This window comes from Hylobates moloch, unplaced genomic scaffold (assembly GCF_009828535.3).
Source record: "Hylobates moloch isolate HMO894 unplaced genomic scaffold, HMol_V3 SCAFFOLD_18, whole genome shotgun sequence".
NCBI lineage: Eukaryota > Metazoa > Chordata > Mammalia > Primates > Hylobatidae > Hylobates > Hylobates moloch.
The window spans coordinates 59261461-59280878 of NW_026652293.1; the positions used below are offsets into that span (position 1 = coordinate 59261461).

Genomic DNA, 19418 nt, shown 5'->3' on the forward strand with positions numbered 1-19418 from the left:
AAGAATTGCTTGAGCCCAGGAGTCTGAGACCAGCATGGGCAACATAGTGAGACTTTGTTGCTACTAAAAATAAAAAAATTAGCTAGGCATAATGGTGTGCAACCAGCTACTTGGGAGGCTGAGGCCGGAGGATCATTTGAGCCCAGTAAGTTGAGGCTGCAATGAGCTGAGCTGTGATTGTACCACTGCACTCCAGCCTGCACAACAGAGGGAGACTGTTTCAAAAAAAGAAAGAAAAAAAAAAGAGCTGGGAAAAGTGGCTCATACTTGTAATCTCAGCACTTTGGGAGGCTGAGGCGGATGGATTGCCTGAGCTCAGGAGTTTGAGACCAGCCTGGGCAACATGGTGAAACCCCATCTCTGCCAAAAAAACAGAAAAACAAAAAAACAAAAAAACAAAAAAAAAAAACTGGGTGTGGTGGAATGAGCCTGTAGTCCCAGCTACTTGGGAGGCTGAGGTGGGAGGATTGTTTGAGCCTGGGAGACAGAAGTTGCAGTGAGCCGAGATTGCACCACTCCAGCCTGGGCAACAAAGCAAGACCCAGTCTCAAAAACAAAAACAAAAAAAAAAGAAAAGGAAAGAAAAAGGAACTGTTCCTTTTCACAGTAAATTACCTTTCATTTTTTAAAAAACAGGACCTTGAAAGACTCAAAGATTTTGCAGGTTATTCCTTCCTACAAAGCAAAATAATTTTTTCACCATCCTTTGACAAAATTGTGCCTGGAATCCAGATCTCATAGGGACCAAGTTCAATTTCAATATTCTACCCAAAAGAACATGACATTTTCTCTGTGACCCAGTAAACACACCAATATAGCAGTTAAAGATGAGACCTCCTACTATGTAAACTTTTAATCATACTTTCTGCCTTAAAAGTATAAATGCTGAATTCCCTCTTATTTCTAGAGCCTATTTTCCTTCCATTTTCAAATCCAAGGATGAAGCAAAGTATTTAAACATCACTTTCACGCCATGTTATTTATGGCTTTCACTTTCAAAGGTACATTATGAGCTCTATTGTCATTTAAGTTGTCTCAAAAACTAAATAAAAACAATGAGAAAAAAGGATATAAAGACCAGCAATGTATAAAGTGAATTGTTGTAAGCAATGATGAATAAGGACTGGAAATACACAGAAAGATCTTAGCTGATAATAACGATTTTTTTGTATGATTTCTGAACTTGTTGAATATTGATTCGAGCAGTATATACAGGAAGATTATGAGAAGATAAAGCAAAGGATAATGAGTTACTAGTAAGCTAAGTAGTATCATAAAAACAGACTTGCGGCCAGGCGCAGTGGCTCACACCTGTAATCCCAGCACTTTGGGAGGCCGAGGCGGGCGGATCATGAGGTCAGGAGATCAAGACCATCCTGGCCAATATGGTGAAACCCATCTCTACCAAAACCACAAAAATTAGCTAGGCGTGGAGGTGTGTGCCTGTAATCCCAGCTACTTGGGAGGCTGAGGCAGGAGAATCGCTTGAACCTGGGAGACGGAGATTGCAGTGAGCCGAAATAATCACGCCACCGTACTCCAGCCTGGCAACAGAGCGAGACTCCGGCTCAAAAACAAACAGATAAACAAAAAAAAAAACAGACTTGCTTCTGGTGTAAACAACATCTTTTAGAAATCTTCCTGGTATATAACCATTATCGAAATTAGTATGGAGGTTTCTCAAAAAACTAAAAATCCAGCAATCCCGTGGTTAGGTGTACATTCAAAAAAAGGAAATCAGTATATCAAAGAGATATCTGTACTCCCATGTTTATTGTAGCACTATTTACAATAGCCAAGATATGGAATCACCCTAAACGTCCATCAACAGATGAATGGAATTTTAAAATATGGTATATATGCACAATGGAATCTTATTCAGCCACAAAATATAATGAAATCCTGTCATTTGCAGCAACATAGATGATATTGGAAGTCATTATGCTAAGCGTAATAAGCCAGGCACAGAAAAACAAGTATCAGATGTTCTCATTCATACATGGAAACTAAAAATGTGGATCTCATGGAGGTAGAAATTATTAATAGAATGGTGGTTACCAGAGGCTGGGAAGGGAAAAGGGAGGGGAGGATGAAGAGAAGTTAGCTAAGGGGTACAAAAATACAGTGAGATAGAAGGAATAAGTTCTAGTATTTGACAGTATAGTACGAAAATTATAGTTAATAATTTATTATTTCTTTTTTGTTTTTATTTTTCTTTTACTTTTTTATTGACTATTTCCACATAGTTAGAAGAGAAAAATTATAATGTTCCCAACACAAAGAAAAATGTTTGAGGTAATGGATATCCCAATTACCCTGATTTGATCATTACACACTGTATACATGTACTCCCAAAATATGTACAACTATTATGTATCAATTTAAAAAATACACCAAAAAAAGTCTTCTTGACATAAGAACCCAGGACCCATGCTATTTCCCTATAGCTGACAATTTTTTTTTTTTTGAGATGGAGTCTTGCTCTGTTGCCCAGGGTGGAGTGCAGTGGTGTGATCTCGGCTCACTGCAACCTCCACTACCCAGGCTCAAGCAATTCTCCTGCCTCAGCCTCCTGAGTAGCTGGGACTACAGGTATATGCCACCATGCCCGGCTAATTTTTGTGTTTTTAGCAGAGACGGGGTTTCACCATATTGACCAGGCTGCTCTCGAACTCCTGACCTCATGATTCACCTGCCCTGGCCTCCCAAAGTGCTGGGACTATAGGTGTTAGCCACTGGCGCCCGGCCATTATACTTTTCTTAAAGATCCTTTGTTGACACCTTAGACATATACAATAAAAAAAATGCATATGTTCCTCTATTTTTCTCAAATAGCTACAATATGCAGTTGTGTATTTTACTTTCTTGACACAGCATAGCAATCATTTCCATATTAGTACATAGAAACCATCTTCTGTTTTTGTTTTATGTTAAATGGTTTCAGGGTTTTCTATTATATGGAGTGCCATACTATAATCATTCCCCCATTTATGGACTTTTAGGCTGTTGCTAATCTTCTGCTACTACAAACAATACTGCAATAAATACCTTTGTACATGTAATTTCATCTGTGTGCAAGTAGCTCTGTGTTGTACAGTCTTGAAAGTGCTACATCAAGGGAATGGAAATTTGTAAATGTTATAGATATTACCAAATTGTCCTCCACAGAGATTATATAAAATTAATCTCTCACCAGTAATACGTATGAGTGACTAACCATGCCATTACTAACCCAACACATTAAAACCTTTATGAACTCTGCCCATCTGATAGTTAAAAGCAGTATCTCGGCCGGGCGTGGTGGCTCACGCCTGTGATCCCAGCACTTTGGAAGGCCGAGGCGGGCAGATCACCTGAGGTCAGGAGTTCAAGACCAACCTGGCCAACAGGGTGAAACCCCATCTCTACTAAAAATACAAAAATAAAAATACAAAAATTAGCCAGGCGTGGTGGCAGGCGCCTGTAATCCCAGCTACTCAGGAGCCTGAGGCAGGAGAATCACTTGAACCTGGGAGGCAAAGGTTGCAGTGAGCCAAGATCGTGCCACTGCACTCCAGCCTGGGCAACAGAGTGAGACTGTCTCAAAAAACAAAACAAAACAAACAAAAAAAAAACTGTATCTCAGCATACTTTAAATTTTCATTTCCCATTATGAGTAAAATGGAATTTTTTTCATGTTTACAAGAGCCATTTCTTTTTCCTTTCCTATCAATTACCTGTTGTTGTTCTTGCTTTTAAACGGACAGGGTCTCCCTTTGTTGCCCAGGCTGGAGTGCAATGGGGCAATCACAGCTCACTGCAGTCTCAAAGTCCTGGGTTCAAGTGATCCTCCCACCTTGGCCTAGTGAGTAGCTAGGATCACAGTCATGTGTCACCCAACTGGCTAATTTTATTTTATTATTTTTGAGGCAGGGTCTTGTTCTGTTGCCCAGGCTGGAGTGCAGTGGCGTGATCATGGCTTACTGCAGCCTCAACATCCAGAGCTCAAGCGATCCTTCCACCTCAGCCTCCCGAGTAGCTGGGACTACAGGTGGATGCCACCATGCCTGGGTAATTTTTGAATTTTTTATTTTTTATTTTTATTTTTTGGTGGAGATGGGGTCTCACCACGGTGCCCAGGCTGGTCTTAAGTTCCTGAGCTCAAGCGATCCTCCTGCCTCAGCCTTCCAAAATGCTGGGATTACAGGTGTGAGCCACCACACCTAGCCTGAATCATCTATTTATAATCATTTTTATTATGCGTTACCTGACATTTTCTTATTGATAGGAGTTCTTTATATAGTAGGGAATTAGTTCTCTGTAATAAGATGTGATGGATACTTCTGTACTATTTTTCAACTCTGTTTACAGGCTTTTGTTTTTGGCCATGTAAAATGTTCTTATTTTTGTATAGTCAAATTTATTAATGTTTTCTTTTATGGCTCCTAAGTTTAAAGCCTGCTTTTCCAGGCCAGGCGTGGTAGCTCATACCCATAATCCCAGCACTCTGGGAGGCCGGGGCAGGCAGATTGCCTGAGGTCAGATGTTTGAGACCAGCCTGACCAACATGGCAAAACCCCGTCTCTACTAAAAATATAAAAGTTAGCCAGGTGTGGTGGCGGGCACCTGTAGTCCCAGCTACTCTACTCAGGAGGCTGAGGTAGGAGTTTAGGAGGCAGAGGTTGCAGTGAGCCGAGATTGCACAACCATACGCCAGCCTGGGTGACACAGCAAGACTCCCATCTCAAAAAAAAAAAAAAAAAAGAGAGAGAGAGAAAAAGGCTTTTTCCAATTCAAGATTAAGTAAAACTCTCCTGTTTTCCTCTTGTGGTTTTATTCTTTCATTTAAAAAAATATTTAAATCTTCAATCCTTTTGAAGTATTTCCTAGTTGTAAGGCATGAGAACAACTTGTTTTTTTCTATAGACTACTAAACAGTAGTCTCGGTTTCCATTAAACAATCCATCCTCTTCTTCACCATGTACTTGAGAGTCAACCATTCCAACTATTATACTAAATTCCCATAGACATCTGTGACTGTATCTGGATTTTCTCTTTTCATTCATTTTTCTATTTATGCACCACTACCACTCTGCTTTAATTATGATCACTTTATAATCTATTTTATTTTATTTTATTTTATTTTTTTTCTTTTTCGGGAGAACGGGGTCTCGCTATATTGCCCAGACAGGTCTCAAACTCCTGGGCTCAAGCTATCCTCCCGCCTCTTGCCTCCCTGAGAGCTGGGATTACAGGCGTGAGCCACCACGCCCGGCCTTTATAATCTATTTTAAAGTGCTCTTTAAAATGGAGTCTCTCTTCATTACCTTGCTTTTTCAGAATTTTCCTGCTTGATTTCTCCCCTCTTAAATGTGAATTTTAGAATTAATTCATCTAATTAAAAAAAGAGGCCAGGTGTAGTGGCTCACACCTGTAATCCTAGCACTTTGGGAGGCTGAGGCGGGTGGATCACCTGAGGTCAGGAGTTCAAAACCAGCCTGGCCAACATGGCAAAACCTTGTCTCTACTAAAAATACAAAAGTTAGCTGGGCGAGGTGGCGAGCACCTATAACCCCAGCTACTCAGGAGGCTGAGGCAGGAGAATCACTTGAACCCAGAAGGCGGAGGCTGCAGTGAGCTGAGATCACGCCACTGCACTCCAGCCTGGGTGAAAGAGCAAGACTCTGTCTCAACAACAACAACAAAAAAGGCCTGTTAATATTTTTATTGGGACTGATTTTAACTTATAGACTAATTTAAGATGTTGAGTCTTCTTTTCCAAGATCCTGTATGTCTTAACATTTGTTCATATGTATCTTGCATATTTCCTCTTAAGTTCCTTCCTGGTAGTTTATCTTTCTTTGTTTCTTCCTTTTTGTCTTCCAACTGGATGGAGTTTCACCAATTGATTTTTAAAATTAAGATATTTTAAGGTTTATTGTATCAATGATTTGTATTATACCTGGACTTCCTCAAAGAAAGAAAAACTACATATTTTATTGAAAAAAGACTTCAACTATTAATTAACCTTGATGAATTAAAGGACTATAAGGTTAAATAATGTTAAGAGAATAGAAGATAATTAACAAGAGAAATATTACAACACTCAAACTACAGAATTATGACAAAACAGTAAATAGTGACCAATATCCCACTCTGATGGACAATAATTAGAAATAGTGTAACTCAATTTGCTCAAACACGCAAAATGATAGCAAAAAGTCACCAAATGGCTACTATAATTACCAAAGGCCATAAATTATGAGTATGAAACACACTAAATAACATACCAAATTTTAATTTTGTTATTATAAGAAATATTAAAAACATCATCAAGGTCATCTTTTAATACAAAAAAAATTGGCAGTTTAATTAAAAGTTCTCTTTGTATTTCATCACCATCTAAAGAAATCATCAAATCTAAATTCCATTTCTATTTGTCCAAATCACTTTATATTTACAGACCTTCCTTGAACTTTCCCACCATTTAAAATGAAAAAGTCTTGCACATACTTTTTACCAGGCAGACAGACATAATGTCTGAACTAATGATCTAATTCTTCTTCGAACGGATTTCCAATTTTCACTCAAAAGTAATATAAGGTTTTCTTTTTTTTTTTTTTTTTTGAGACGGAGTCTCGCTCTGTCACCCAGGCTGGAGTGCAGTGGCGCGATCTCGGCTCACTGCAAGCTCTGCCTCCCGGGTTCACGCCATTCTCCTGCCTCAGCCTCCCGAGTAGCTGGGACTACAGGCGCCGCCATCACGCCCGGCTAATTTTTTGTATTTTTAGTAGAGACGGGGTTTCACCGAGTTAGCCAGGATGGTCTCGATCTCCTGACCTCATGATCCGCCCGCCTCGGCCTCCCAAAGTGCTGGGATTACAGGCGTGAGCCACCGCGCCCGGCTAAGGTTTTCTAATGTGTTACCAGGATAACACTGGAAAAGAAAAAATCATTTCACATGAAGAGCAATTCTCAGGAAGTAACATATTAGATAGATTAATTTGTTTTCTACTTTTATATAAAGTAAAATAGGCACTTCTGGGAAGGCTCCTGAGATCGTAAAGGATTTCACAAAAGAGAACAAAAATGTACACAGAACTTTATGGCATCCTTAAATACTTTTTAGGACAGTCTTAAATATTTTTTGGAACACAGAGGGACATAGGTAATGTAAAACTAAAAAATTATGTTCAAATCCTGTGATTCCAACAAAAATGAAATTGTGCATTTAATTAAAAGATGCAAATGTATAAACAGCACCTACATTAAAGTTGGTTAGCAGGATATATTTAACATATAATCAATTATTCTGAAAAGTTATGTTTTGGTACTAGTCATTTTAAAGATTAAAAAAATCAATGTAGTAATGATACTAACAACTATTATTTATTGATTTTATTTTTTAATTCTTTTTTAGAGGAATGGTCTCACTGTGTTGCCCAGGCTAGAGTGCAGTGACTATTCACAGGTGTAATCACAGCATACTACAGCCCTGAACCCCTGGCCTTAAGCAAATACCCCATCTTAGCCTTCCAAGTAACTGGGATTATAAGTACATGCACTGCTCCTGGCTTGATTTTATTTTAAACAAAAACAAAAACATTATTTTTACCTCCGTGGTTTTCCCATAAGCCGCCTAATTTTTCCCCATTCTACTCTTGTTAACTTTCTTGTTTTCAAATTAGGAAAAGATTCCTTTAGACATACACAGAAGTCATTATCACCTTCAAAAAGCGGTCTGTAAAACAGAAATAGTATTTTAATGGTTACATACAATGTGTTACTTTCTTAAAACACATAAAATCATAAAATGCTAAACTTTCACTTCTACCCCATATATATATATATAAACTGGCACAAATTCAAAGTGCTAAAACTAAATCCTTGGCATTTGTGAAACATCTAATGTCGTGTAAAAATTGCTCAGGAAATATTATTTGTGTTGTGATTCCAAGAGACACTGATTTTTATTCAATCTCTTATACAGGTATATCCTTTGGGAGGCTATCCTGGCCCTGGCCTTATATCAGGTGAAGATAAACCAAGTTAGATACAAGGTATCTTTGTCCCAAAGGAATACCATCACCAAGGAGTCCTCTTTGGAATTAAACCAGTCTTGGGACACTGGAGGACTCCAGAGGGTTAGATTAGCTTGGGGGATCCCAGAAGAACTCAGATCACACTGAGACACCCTGAAAACTCTCTTAGGCCTATGGACAAAAATAAAACAATTCTATTCATGGGTCTGGGAAACCAGGAACCAGTGTTGGCAATGATACATAAATACCTTGGGCTCAAATATGAACACTCATGAGATTCACAAGCTCCAGAGTAGGCAATTGGTATAGAAAACAGAGAAGGGAAGTAAATATAAATATCCAGCAGAGCAAGCAGCAATGACTGGCATATGAGGAAGGATTATAAGTAAGGACTTTTCTTCAGTAAATTCCATTGTTGAATAATTGTATTTCAGCCAAATCTCATACTATGTCATACTTAAGCATATGTGTATACCTAACGTGCTTAAAGTACCATATCCAAACTAGAAAGACTACCCTCCTAAAAATCTGAAGTCATTTTTACCATTGGTAATGGTTTCTCTATGATTATACCAGCACTTAACATTTCAATTGTAAAATGAATCTCATTCATTGCAAATAATGGTGTTTTAAGGTATCTCTACTCCATAGTCTTTAAGAATTATAACACAGAAATTATACTCTAAACAATTCTTCACAAAGATGTACAGTTTTCTTCCCCAAAAAGGATAACGGGGAAGAAAACTATGACAAATAGAATAGATCCAACTGGAATGTGGAATAGAAAAATGAATTCAGGGAAAAATAAGATCAAAATAGACCTATAGAAAATGTTGTAGCTTAAAACACTTGAAAAACTTAAATTTCTGATTCAAGTAATATTCATAATATAAGCCATGATACATACTTATCTATATTCGAATAGAACCACTCGTATATACACCATTTATGTGCTTTAGGAAGCTTGAGCAGATTACGTAATCGAAAACCAATCTTCTGTGAAGCTTTCTTATCTGGTGTTGACATTGTTGCTGTAAATTTCTATATGATAAAAAAAAGAGAGATTAATTTATGGCTCCATTAAGTAAAAATGAACATTTATAACCCTGAATAAATTTGCAAAAGGTAAATTATGTTTAAGTACTCAAAAAGATTCACCGATATTCAATGTGGAATTTTGTTGCTGTTTTAAACACTCTGATTATTTTTGATTATTGCTTTTTTTTTTTTTTTTTGGCAGTCTTGCTCTGTTGCCCAGGCTGGAATGCAGTGGCACAATCTCGGCTCACTGCAACGTCTGCCTCCTGGGTTCAAGCTATTCTCTTGCCTCAGCCTCCCAAGTAGCTGGGACTATAGGTGCGTGCCACCACACCCAGCTAATTTTTGTATTTTTAGTAGAGACGGGGTTTCACCATGTTGGCCAGGCTGGTCTCGAACTCCTGACCTCAGGTAATCCGCCTGCCTCAGCTTCCCAAAGTGCTGGGAATACAGGTGTGAGCCACAGCGCCCAGCTTAGATGTATACTTTTTTAACCTAATAAAACATTTCTCCCCACTCCAACCCAAAAACCAGTATCATAATATTAAAAGACGATGAGAACGACAAATATGTCAACTACCACCACTAACCTAGTATGACAAAGATTTCAACTATCACCGCTATTTCATAACACTGTTTTGAAGGAGTTGGCCAATCAGGTAAGAAAAATAAAATTTAGAAAGAAGATAAAACTACCATTTCCTTGTAGGTGAAAACTCAAGAAAATCAACTGTAACAATTAAAAACAATAAGAAAATTTAATGAAACGGGTAAATACAAAGTTGATATACAAAAACCACAATTCAAAAAAATCACTATATGTAAATAATAACTGGACAGGCCATAAGAGTTTATATCCCGTTTATAACAGCAAAAAAATGGACATAAACAAGAAACTATTAAATACGTAGGAATATACTTAAGAAACATGCAAGACTGATATGGAAAAAAATGTTTAAGTCTACTGTGGAATACTAAGAACTTAACTAAGTGGAACTACAATCAGTTCTTAGGTAGTCTCAATGTTACCTATAGATATCATTTCCCATAAATTAATTTATAATATTAGTCCAATCCCAGTCAAAATGCCAACAGGATTTTTTTTTCCTAGTCAAGTTGATTCTAAAGTCTACATGGAAAAATAAATGCACAAAAATATTTAGGAAAAAATCTTAGGCTGGGCACAGTGGCTCATGCCTGTGATCTCAGTACTTTGGGAGGCCAAGGCGGGCGGATCACAAGGTCAGGAGTTTGAGACAGCCTGGCCAATATAGTGAAACCCCATCTCTACTAAAAATACAAAAATTAGCCGGGCGTGGTGGCTGTGCCTCTAATCCCAGCTACTCGGGAGGCTGAGGCAGAAGAATAGCTTGAACCTGGGAGGCGGAGGTTGCAGAGAGCAGAGATCGCACCACTGCACTCCAGCCTGGGCGACAGAGTGAGACTCCGTGTCAAAAAAAAAAGAAAAGGAAAAAAATCTTAAAAAAAGAATATGTGATAATATCTTACCAGGCATTAAAACACAGTATAAAGTCATGTTAAACCAATTGTGTGTGTGTGTGTGTGTGTGTTTTGGTTTTGTTTGTTCTTTTGAGAAAGGGTCTCTCTCTGTCACTTAGGCTGAAGTGCAGTGGTGCAAACATTGCTCACTACAGCCTTGACCTCCTGGGCTCAAGCCATCCTCCCACCTGAACCTCCCAAGTAGCTGGGACCGCAGGCATGTGCTACCACACTGGGCTAATTTATGTATTTTTTGTGGAGACGGGCTCTCACTATGTTACCAGGTTGGTCCCAAACTCCTGGGCTCAAGCGATCTTCCTGCCTCAGCCTCCCAAAGAACTAGGATTACAAGTATAAGCTGCCATGCCCAGCCAAAATAATTTGATACTAGCACATATAGAGATATGCTAGACGCAGAAATAGAAAGCCTAGAAGTAATCCCAAATACTTATACGAATTTCGCTTTGATGAAGGCAGCATTTTAAATCAATGTTTAAAAAGATGGATTACCCAATAAATGTTACTAGGATAACTAAGTAGCCCTCCGGGGTGGGGGGGGGGGGGGGGAAAGCTAGGTTGCAATCTTACTTCATCCCTTACTGCAACATAAATTCCAGATGTACTGAAGATTTAAACCAAAAAAATGAAATGAGAAATATGAGAGAATTCTAAAACGATACATTTTAGTGTAGAAAAGGTCTTTCTGAGCATGACAAACTCAAGAAGTCATTAAAAGGTAAGAAAGTTACATTTGACCCTTAAAATATTTTAAAATCCCCTATGTTAAAAAATACAGAAACAAAGTCAAAAGACAAACTATAAACTCTAAAAAAAATTACAGCCATTATAAACAAAGGGCCAATATTTTTAATATATACAAAATTCTTATAAACTAGTAACAAAATGACCCACAATCCAATAGAAAAATGGGAAAAAGGCATAAACAGTTTACAGAAAAGGAAAGAAATCATTTTTAAACATATGAAGTGTCTCAACTTTGCTCTTATATAAAATGCCAACTAAAACAAGTGAGAGGCTATTTCTTTTTTTTGAGACAGAGTCTTGCTCTGTTGCCCAGGCTGGAGCGCAGTGGCATGATCTTGGCTCACTGCAAGCTCTGCTTCCCGGGTTCATGCCATTCTCCTGTCTCAGCCTCCCGAGTAGCTGGGACTACAGGCGCCCGCCACCATGCCCGGCTAATTTTTTGTATTTTTCATAGAGACGGGGTTTCATCCTGTTAGCCAGGATGGTCTTGATCTCCTGACCTCATGATCCGTCCACCTCGGCCTCCCAAAGTGCTGGGATCACAGGCGTGAGCCACCGTGCCCAGCCGAGGCTATTTCTATGTATCAGATTAGCAAAAATGTAGATGCTTGGTTCTGTACTGAGTTGGAGGCATTTGGAAAATAGGAACTCTAATATATATAAACCAGTACAATTTCTTTCCTTTTTTTTTTTATTTTTTTCTTGCTCTGTCACCTAGGCTGCAACATACTGACACGATCGCGGCTCACTGCAGCCTTCGCCTCCCACGTTCCACCTATTCTCGTGCCTCAGCCTCCCGAGTAGCTGGGACTACAGGCACATGCCACCACACCTGGCTAATTTTTCTATTTTTAGTAGAGATGGGGTTTCGCCATGTTGGCCAGGCTGGTCTTGAACTCCTGACCTCAGGTGATCCGCCCACCTCGGGCTCCCGAAGTGCTGCTATTACAGGTGTGAGTCACTGTGCACAGTCCCAATTCAATTTATTTGGAGAGTACTTGGTACTGCTTTAAAAACTTTAAATGCACATATTCTACGATCCAGGAATTCCACATCTTAGGCATCTGTCCTAGAAGAAAACTTGCAAATTTATATAAACATGCTCAGGATGTTCACTGCAGCACTATTTGTCAAAGTAAAAATTTACAAACAATTTAAATGCTCCCAAATGGGAGAATTTATAAATAACGATATAAAATTGAATACTATTCAACAGTAAAAAGAAATGAAACATTGAATCCGATCTATCTATCTCAATCAATCAACATGGCCAGATCTCAAAAAAAGACAGTGAAAAAATTACAGAATGACACATGGCACAATACCATGAAAATGATACTACAAACGTAATTTTTAGAATACATACATTTAGAAAAAGAAAAAATATACATACGTTTAACAACATTATATATTTTCTATGAATACATTAAAAGTATATTTAAAAGGTCTCAAAAGGATAATCAAACTATAGTGGCTACCACTGTGTGAGGGAAGTACATATTGGGATGGTGAGTTAGGGTCAAAATTTTAAAATTTTTATTATAAACGTTGTATTCTGGAAAAGTTGTAGATTTACAGGCAAGTTGCAAAGATAGTACATACTCCCACATGCCCTCCACCTAGCTTTCCCTAACCTTAATATCTTATAGTAATTTTGGTATATTTGTCAAAACTAGTGCAATACTATTAACTAAACTACAGGCTTTATTTGGATTTTACCAGTTTTTTCACTAACGTCCTTTTTCTGTTCCAGAAACCAATTCAGGATATCACACTGCATTTAGAAAAATAACTTTGCTTTTCTTTGTTTTCCCTCAGTGACCATTCTCAGGAGAAAAAAAAAATTTAAATGTAAAAAGAAGAAAAAAGAAAAAATTTATAAGTGAGGAGATGTTTAGCATAAATAACCAAATTACTATAAAATATTCTTATCACAAAAAGTGTTCTTTCTACTACATTATTGACCCAGATTTTTAAATAGGGTATATAGGATATTAGCAGCTCATCGAATATAAAACTATATTAAGGACTCGCCTGTTGGGTATGGGAAAATAGATTCAAATTTTTAGAGGGAATCTTTTATTGATTGATTGAAACAGGGTCTCACTCTGTCACCCAGGCTGGAGTGTAGTGGCGCAATTTTGGCTCACTGCAGCTTCCACCTCCCAGATTCAAGTGATTCTCCTGTCTCAGCCTCCTGAGTAGCTGGGACTACAGGCGTGTGCCACCACACCCAGCTAATTTTTGTATTTTTGGTAGAGATGGGGTTTCGCCATGTTGCCCAGGCCAGTCTGGAACTCCTGAGCTTAAGCCATCCACCTGCCTTAGCCTCCCAAAGTGCCACAGGCGGGCACCACTGCACCAGACCAGAAACATAAATTATTAAAACTGACAGGGTCTCTGTTCTATTGCCCAGGCTGGACTGCAGTGGTCTGATCATAGCTCACTACAGCCTCAATCTCCTGGGCTGAAGTGATCCTCCCACTTTGACCTCCCAAGCAGCTGGTACCACAGGTGCCCACCACCATGCCTGGCTAATTTTTTAAAAAAATTTTTTTGTAGAGACAGGGTCTCACTCTGTTGCCCAAGCTGGTCTCAAACTCCTGAGCTCAAGTGATCCTCCCACTTTGGCCTCTCAAAATGAGCCACTGCCCAGCCAAACTGCATGCTTTAAATATATGATTTGTATATGTAAAGTCTATCTCAACAAAGCTCGTTTTTTTTCTTTTTAAAGTAGGACTCTGGCGACAGGCTGCCTGACTGTTACTAGCCTTTACTTCCTAGCTTTGAGTTCTTGGGCAAGATACTTATCTGTGTCTGTTTTCTTATCTACAAAGTGGGAAATAATGTAACAGTAACCTATCTCATAGGAGTTGTTGAAGATTAAATCAAAGTAATATCTATGAAGTGCTTAGAACAGGACTCAACACATAAGTAATTAGTAAAAGTTAGTTTTCATAATTTTTCAGCTCTGGGTGATGTTCTTTAAATAAACATATAGACAAAATGCAAGAGATTTAGAAGATACGACTAAGGAGGGTAAGGGAACAAGCCATGTCAGGTAAATGAAGATGGAAAGAACTAGAGATGCTACAACTACTAAAGAGAAAACTTAGAGGATATAAAAACTTTTCACATATTTGAAGAAGTCTCATATCATGTTTATCCTACATTATATTTGTTCTGTATTGCTCAGAATTACCTGTATTGCTAAAAAGGGCTCTGTAAAATAGTCCCAGAAGGAGTGATGTGCTCAGGAAGGAAGGCAGTGGATAGAGTTGCGACAGGACAGCGTCACAGTCATAAAAATCAGTTTTATGTATGTTTGTGAATCATCTAGATTATCCTAGTAACATAACTATTCCAAAGTCTAGCTAACAAAATTGTTATTTAACTATTTCTTGTTCATTCAACCTTGTATACAACAGCTAACTTAGCTAAGAAATGCACATTGCATTTTAGTTTCAACAAGATCAAATTATTATTATTTTTAAATTTTAGTTAATTTATTTTTTGAGACAGACTGTTGTTCTGTCACCCTTGCTGGAGTGTACAGCTGTGATCTCGGCTCACTGCAACCTCTGCCCCCCAGGTTCAAGTGAGTAGCTGGGATGACAGGTGTGTGCCACCACGCCCAACTAATTTTTGTATTTACTGTAGAGATGGCATTTTGCCATGTTGGCCAGACCGGTCTCAAACTCTTGACATCAAGCGATCTGCCTGCCTTGGCCTCCCAAAGTGCTGGGATTACAAGATCAAATTATTAGATGCTTATGTGCACCTGTCCTTGACAACTTTTTTTTGAAGTTCAAGATACATTTTTGTTCATTCTACAGAACATGAATATATTTTCCTGTTTAAAATTATCATAAGGCATTTAAGAGTTTTTATTGGTAGGGTAGATTGCTGGTCATGCTTTTAATTTCTTTAATGCTAAATCCTTGGGTCGGGTGTGGTGGCTCACGCCTGTAATCCTAGCAGTTTAGGAGGCTGAGGTGAGTGGATCGCTTGAGGTCAGGAGTTTGAGACCAGCCTGGCCAATGTGGCAAAACCCTGTCTCTACTGAAAATACAAAAATTAGCCAGGTGTGGTGGTGCATGCCTATAGTCTCCCAGCTACTCAAGAGGCTGAGGGACAAGAATCACTTCAGTTATGGGAGGCAGAGATTGCAGTGAGCCGAGATCATGCCAATGCAGTCCAAAAAAAAAAAAAAAAAAACCTGGCTGGGAGCAGTGGCTCACGCCTGTAATCCCAGCACTTTGGGAGGCCGAGGTGGGCGGATCACCTGAGGTCGGGAGTTCAAGATCAGCCTGATCAACATGGAGAAACCTCGTCTCTACTAAAAATACAAAATTAGCCAGGCGTGGTGGCACATGCCTGTAATCCCAGCTACTCGGGAGGCTTAAGGCAGGAGAATCGCTTGAACCCAGGAGGTGGAGGGTGCAGTGAGCTGAGATCACACCACTGCACTCCAACTGGGCAACAAAAGCAAAATTCTGTCTCAAAAAAAAAAAAAACCTAATGCTAAATTCTTGGTTGAGAATATCACCTCTACCATCCATTATACTAGAAAATCTTGTTTTATAAGACTTTGGAAAATAATGAAAGAGAAATAGGGAATGATTATATCAGAAGTTATAAATTGGATAAGACAAAAATTACATTACCCTTTTTTTTTTTTTTGAGACGGAGTCTCGCTATGTCGCCCAGGCTGGAGTGCAGTGGCGCAATCTCGGCTCACTGCTAGCTCCGCCTCCCGGGTTCACGCCATTCTCCTGCCTCAGCCTCTCCGAGTAGCTGGGACTACAGGCGCCCGCCACCACGCCCGGCTAATTTCTTTGTATTTTTAGTAGAGATGGGGTTTCACCGTGGTCTCGACCTCCTGACCTCGTGATCCGCCCGCCTCGGCCTCCCAAAGTGCTGGGATTACAAGCGTGAGCCACCGTGCCCGGCCTATATTACCCTTAAAGTTAATATTTCCCTATCCAATTTTCATTCCTTTGATTTTTACATGTCATTTTTTTTTTTTTTTTTGAGACAGAGTCTTGCTCTGTTGCCCAGGCTGGAGTGCAGTGGCATGATCTTGGCTCACTGCAACCTCAGCCTCCTGGTTTCAAACGATTCTCATGCCTCAGCCTCTCAAGTAGCTGAGATTACAGGCGTGTGCCACCACGCTAGTTAGTTTTTTTGTATGTTTAGTACAGACAGCGTTTCGCCATGTTGGCCAGGCTGGTTTCGAACTCCTGGCCTCAAAGGATGCACTCACTTTGGCTTCCCAAAGTGCTGTAATTATACTCATGAGCCACCGTTCCCAGCCCACTATGAGTTTTTAAATGCCAAAATTAAATAAGGAGATATGATTTCATGCTAAATATCTTCCTCTCAGCAGGGTGCAGTGGCTCACGACTGTAATCCCAGCACTTTGGAAGGCCGAAGTGGGCAGATCACTTGAGGTCAGGAGTTCAAGACCAGCCTGGCCAACATGGTGAAACCCTGTCTCTACTAAAATATAAAAATCAGCTGGGCGTGGTGGTGTGAGCCTGTAATCCCAGCTACTCGGGAGGCTGAGGCAGGAGAATCGCTTGAACCCGGGAGGCAAAGGTAGCAGTAAGCAGAGATCATGCCACTGTACTCCAGCCTCGGTGACAGAGTGAGACTCCATCTCAACATATATATATATATACATATCTATATCTATATCTATATATATATGTATATATATATATATATATATTTTTTTTTTCCTCTCTTGGATAAAGGAAGTCTTCAATGTACTTTTGGTGATCAAGTAAAACATTTCTTCCCTCTTATTTCTGTGCAAACCTAGAAATTGATTCCATGTTGCCAAATTCTTCCACTATTTTCCATGCTTAAAAGAAAAGTGTGCATTTTTAGGACTAATGACTGGCTTTCTATCCTGTTTTAAAGTTGATAAAAAAAAAATAACGTTTTCCAGGTAACTAAAACAGGACCAGAGTAGCAGTACGAATTTAAAGAAAAGAATTTGTTACTCAAAATGTAACAGAAATATAAACTTTATTAGGTTGAGCATTTGCTTACTTCCTTTCCAATGAAACAAAATTTTAGCACACACATACCTGTGGAACCATTGCAACCCTCTGGTTTCTTTTAGGTGACCTTGTATTTATTTGCCTATCATCTTCATCAGAAAAAAGTCGACTTCGTTTTGAATTTCTGAAAGGCTATGATAGAAATGTTTTCATTTAATGAAAAAGCTGAACCCTCCCATTTTTGTTCCAAAATACAATTCTATACTTGGAAAACTGAGCTAACTCTGGATTATCAGCAGTATGGAAGGATAAAGTATGGGCAACACAAAGCACACAAAGCCAAATATAAATAATCTCAGATTTAGAAAGCAGTAAGATGTATTTACGCAAGTTGCTTATGAATGAAATACCTAGCTGATGAATAAAGTAAAACTTGAACCCCAAGTCTCCTTAGTACACTGGCAGCCTTGGACAGTGATGATAGGAAAATAAGTTCCGGAAATTCCAGTTCCAATTATGTTGGTGCTTGGGTTAATACCAATTGGGTGTGTGACATGATATGTCTGCTGCACAGGGCTGGGCTGGGCCAAAGATTCTAAATCACTCTAGAAGAGTAAGCCTAAATGTGTATACTATTATACTAGATCTGCTGTCAAAAATTGTTAACCGAATTTTCATTTGTAAATAAGAATACAAGATACATATGATAGATATCTGATAATTACCCATAGAACTAAAATTGTTTCAGTACCAAAAGTACATCATACACTTAAGGGTCTGTAATAGGAAAGACTTTACAGTTCACCCTAGGTTCAGAGGTTTCATTAATAGAGAGAAAAAGAAATAATATCCCAATAAGACCTACATCCTTTTCAAAGCCTTCTCCCACCCCTCATGGCTATTTGGAAGAGAAACAGGTGCAGAGGGCTAACAACATATGGGCAACATCCACTCGGGTCTATGAACCCTTGAAATTAAACCCACTCTGGCTGGGCACAGTGGCTCATGCCTATAATCCCAGCACTTTGGAAGGCCGAGGCAGGAGGATCACTTGAGCCCAGGAGCTGGAAACCAGCCTGGGCAACACAAGGAGACCCCATCTCTACAAAAAAAAAATTTTTTTAATTAGCTGGACATGGTGGCACACACCTGTAGTCCCAGCTACTCGAGAGGCTGAGCAGTGAGGATCGCTTGAGCCTGGGAGTTCCTGACCAGCCTGGGCGAGAGCGAGACCTCATCTCAAAAAAAGAAAAACAAAAAGAAATTAAACCCACTCAGAGTCTTGATACTCTATAGCCCTGACAGGAATTCCATTCTACACTGCCCCCCTTCCATGACCACAAGCAGAGAAGAGGAAGGGAATGAAGATGATGGAATTGACAGTGAGGAAAGCCCCTCACATTCACTGTGGTCAGCTGCCCAGGCTACTGTGACTGCTGCTGTCTATCCCAACTCCAGGATTGTTACATGACAGACCCTTAAAACCTCCTGGCTACCTGGTAGGGCAGGAGAGAAAGAGGATTCCTAAAATTGTTAGTCATGTCAATTATATGCTCATCTCTACTTCCCACCTCTAAATGCACTTACCTTTGAGCTACACAATTTCTTTTTTTTTCTTTTTGGCTATAAAAGATTTTAATACCTTACCACACATATATATTTTTGCAGGTACCAAAGCCATGTAAAATTTTTTGCATATCTAATAAAAGTATAAGTTGTAGCTTGTTTTTCCTATTTAAAGAAACTATTACACAATTACTGAACAAATGCTTACTGATGACCAGATTATCACTGGGTACAGATTAATTTACCTAAATAAGATCAAACAGTGCTTAATGACACTTGAGGTTGGGAAAAAAATTTGTAAATTTTTTACTGTGCTGCAAGAATTTACACATGACAATAATACAGACAACTTAGATAGAATTATTCTAAAATGTAAGAAAAACTCACTCCTTACCATTTCCACAGCAGGGCTTGTATTCCTGCCTTTCCAAACAGGTGTTTTCTGTAAAGAACTGTACTTTTCATTCCACGTGTTAGATAAGCTTCCCTCTGTAATAAATAATTAATACTAATAAAA

The 19418-nt window shown here is 39.0% G+C and overlaps 1 protein-coding gene across 1 annotated transcript in view; it reads right to left on the bottom strand.

Annotated features, from left to right (window-relative positions):
- Window positions 1-19418, bottom strand: part of LIN9 (lin-9 DREAM MuvB core complex component) — a 92797-nt gene that overhangs the window by 61253 nt on the left and 12126 nt on the right. Inside the window, exons 3-6 of the mRNA XM_032137023.2 lie at window positions 19296-19390; window positions 17423-17527; window positions 8929-9062; window positions 7595-7720 (exon numbers count right to left, since the gene is read on the bottom strand). Coding sequence (XP_031992914.1) covers window positions 7595-7720; window positions 8929-9062; window positions 17423-17527; window positions 19296-19390 — 460 coding nt within the window. The remainder of the gene's footprint in view (window positions 1-7594; window positions 7721-8928; window positions 9063-17422; window positions 17528-19295; window positions 19391-19418) is intronic.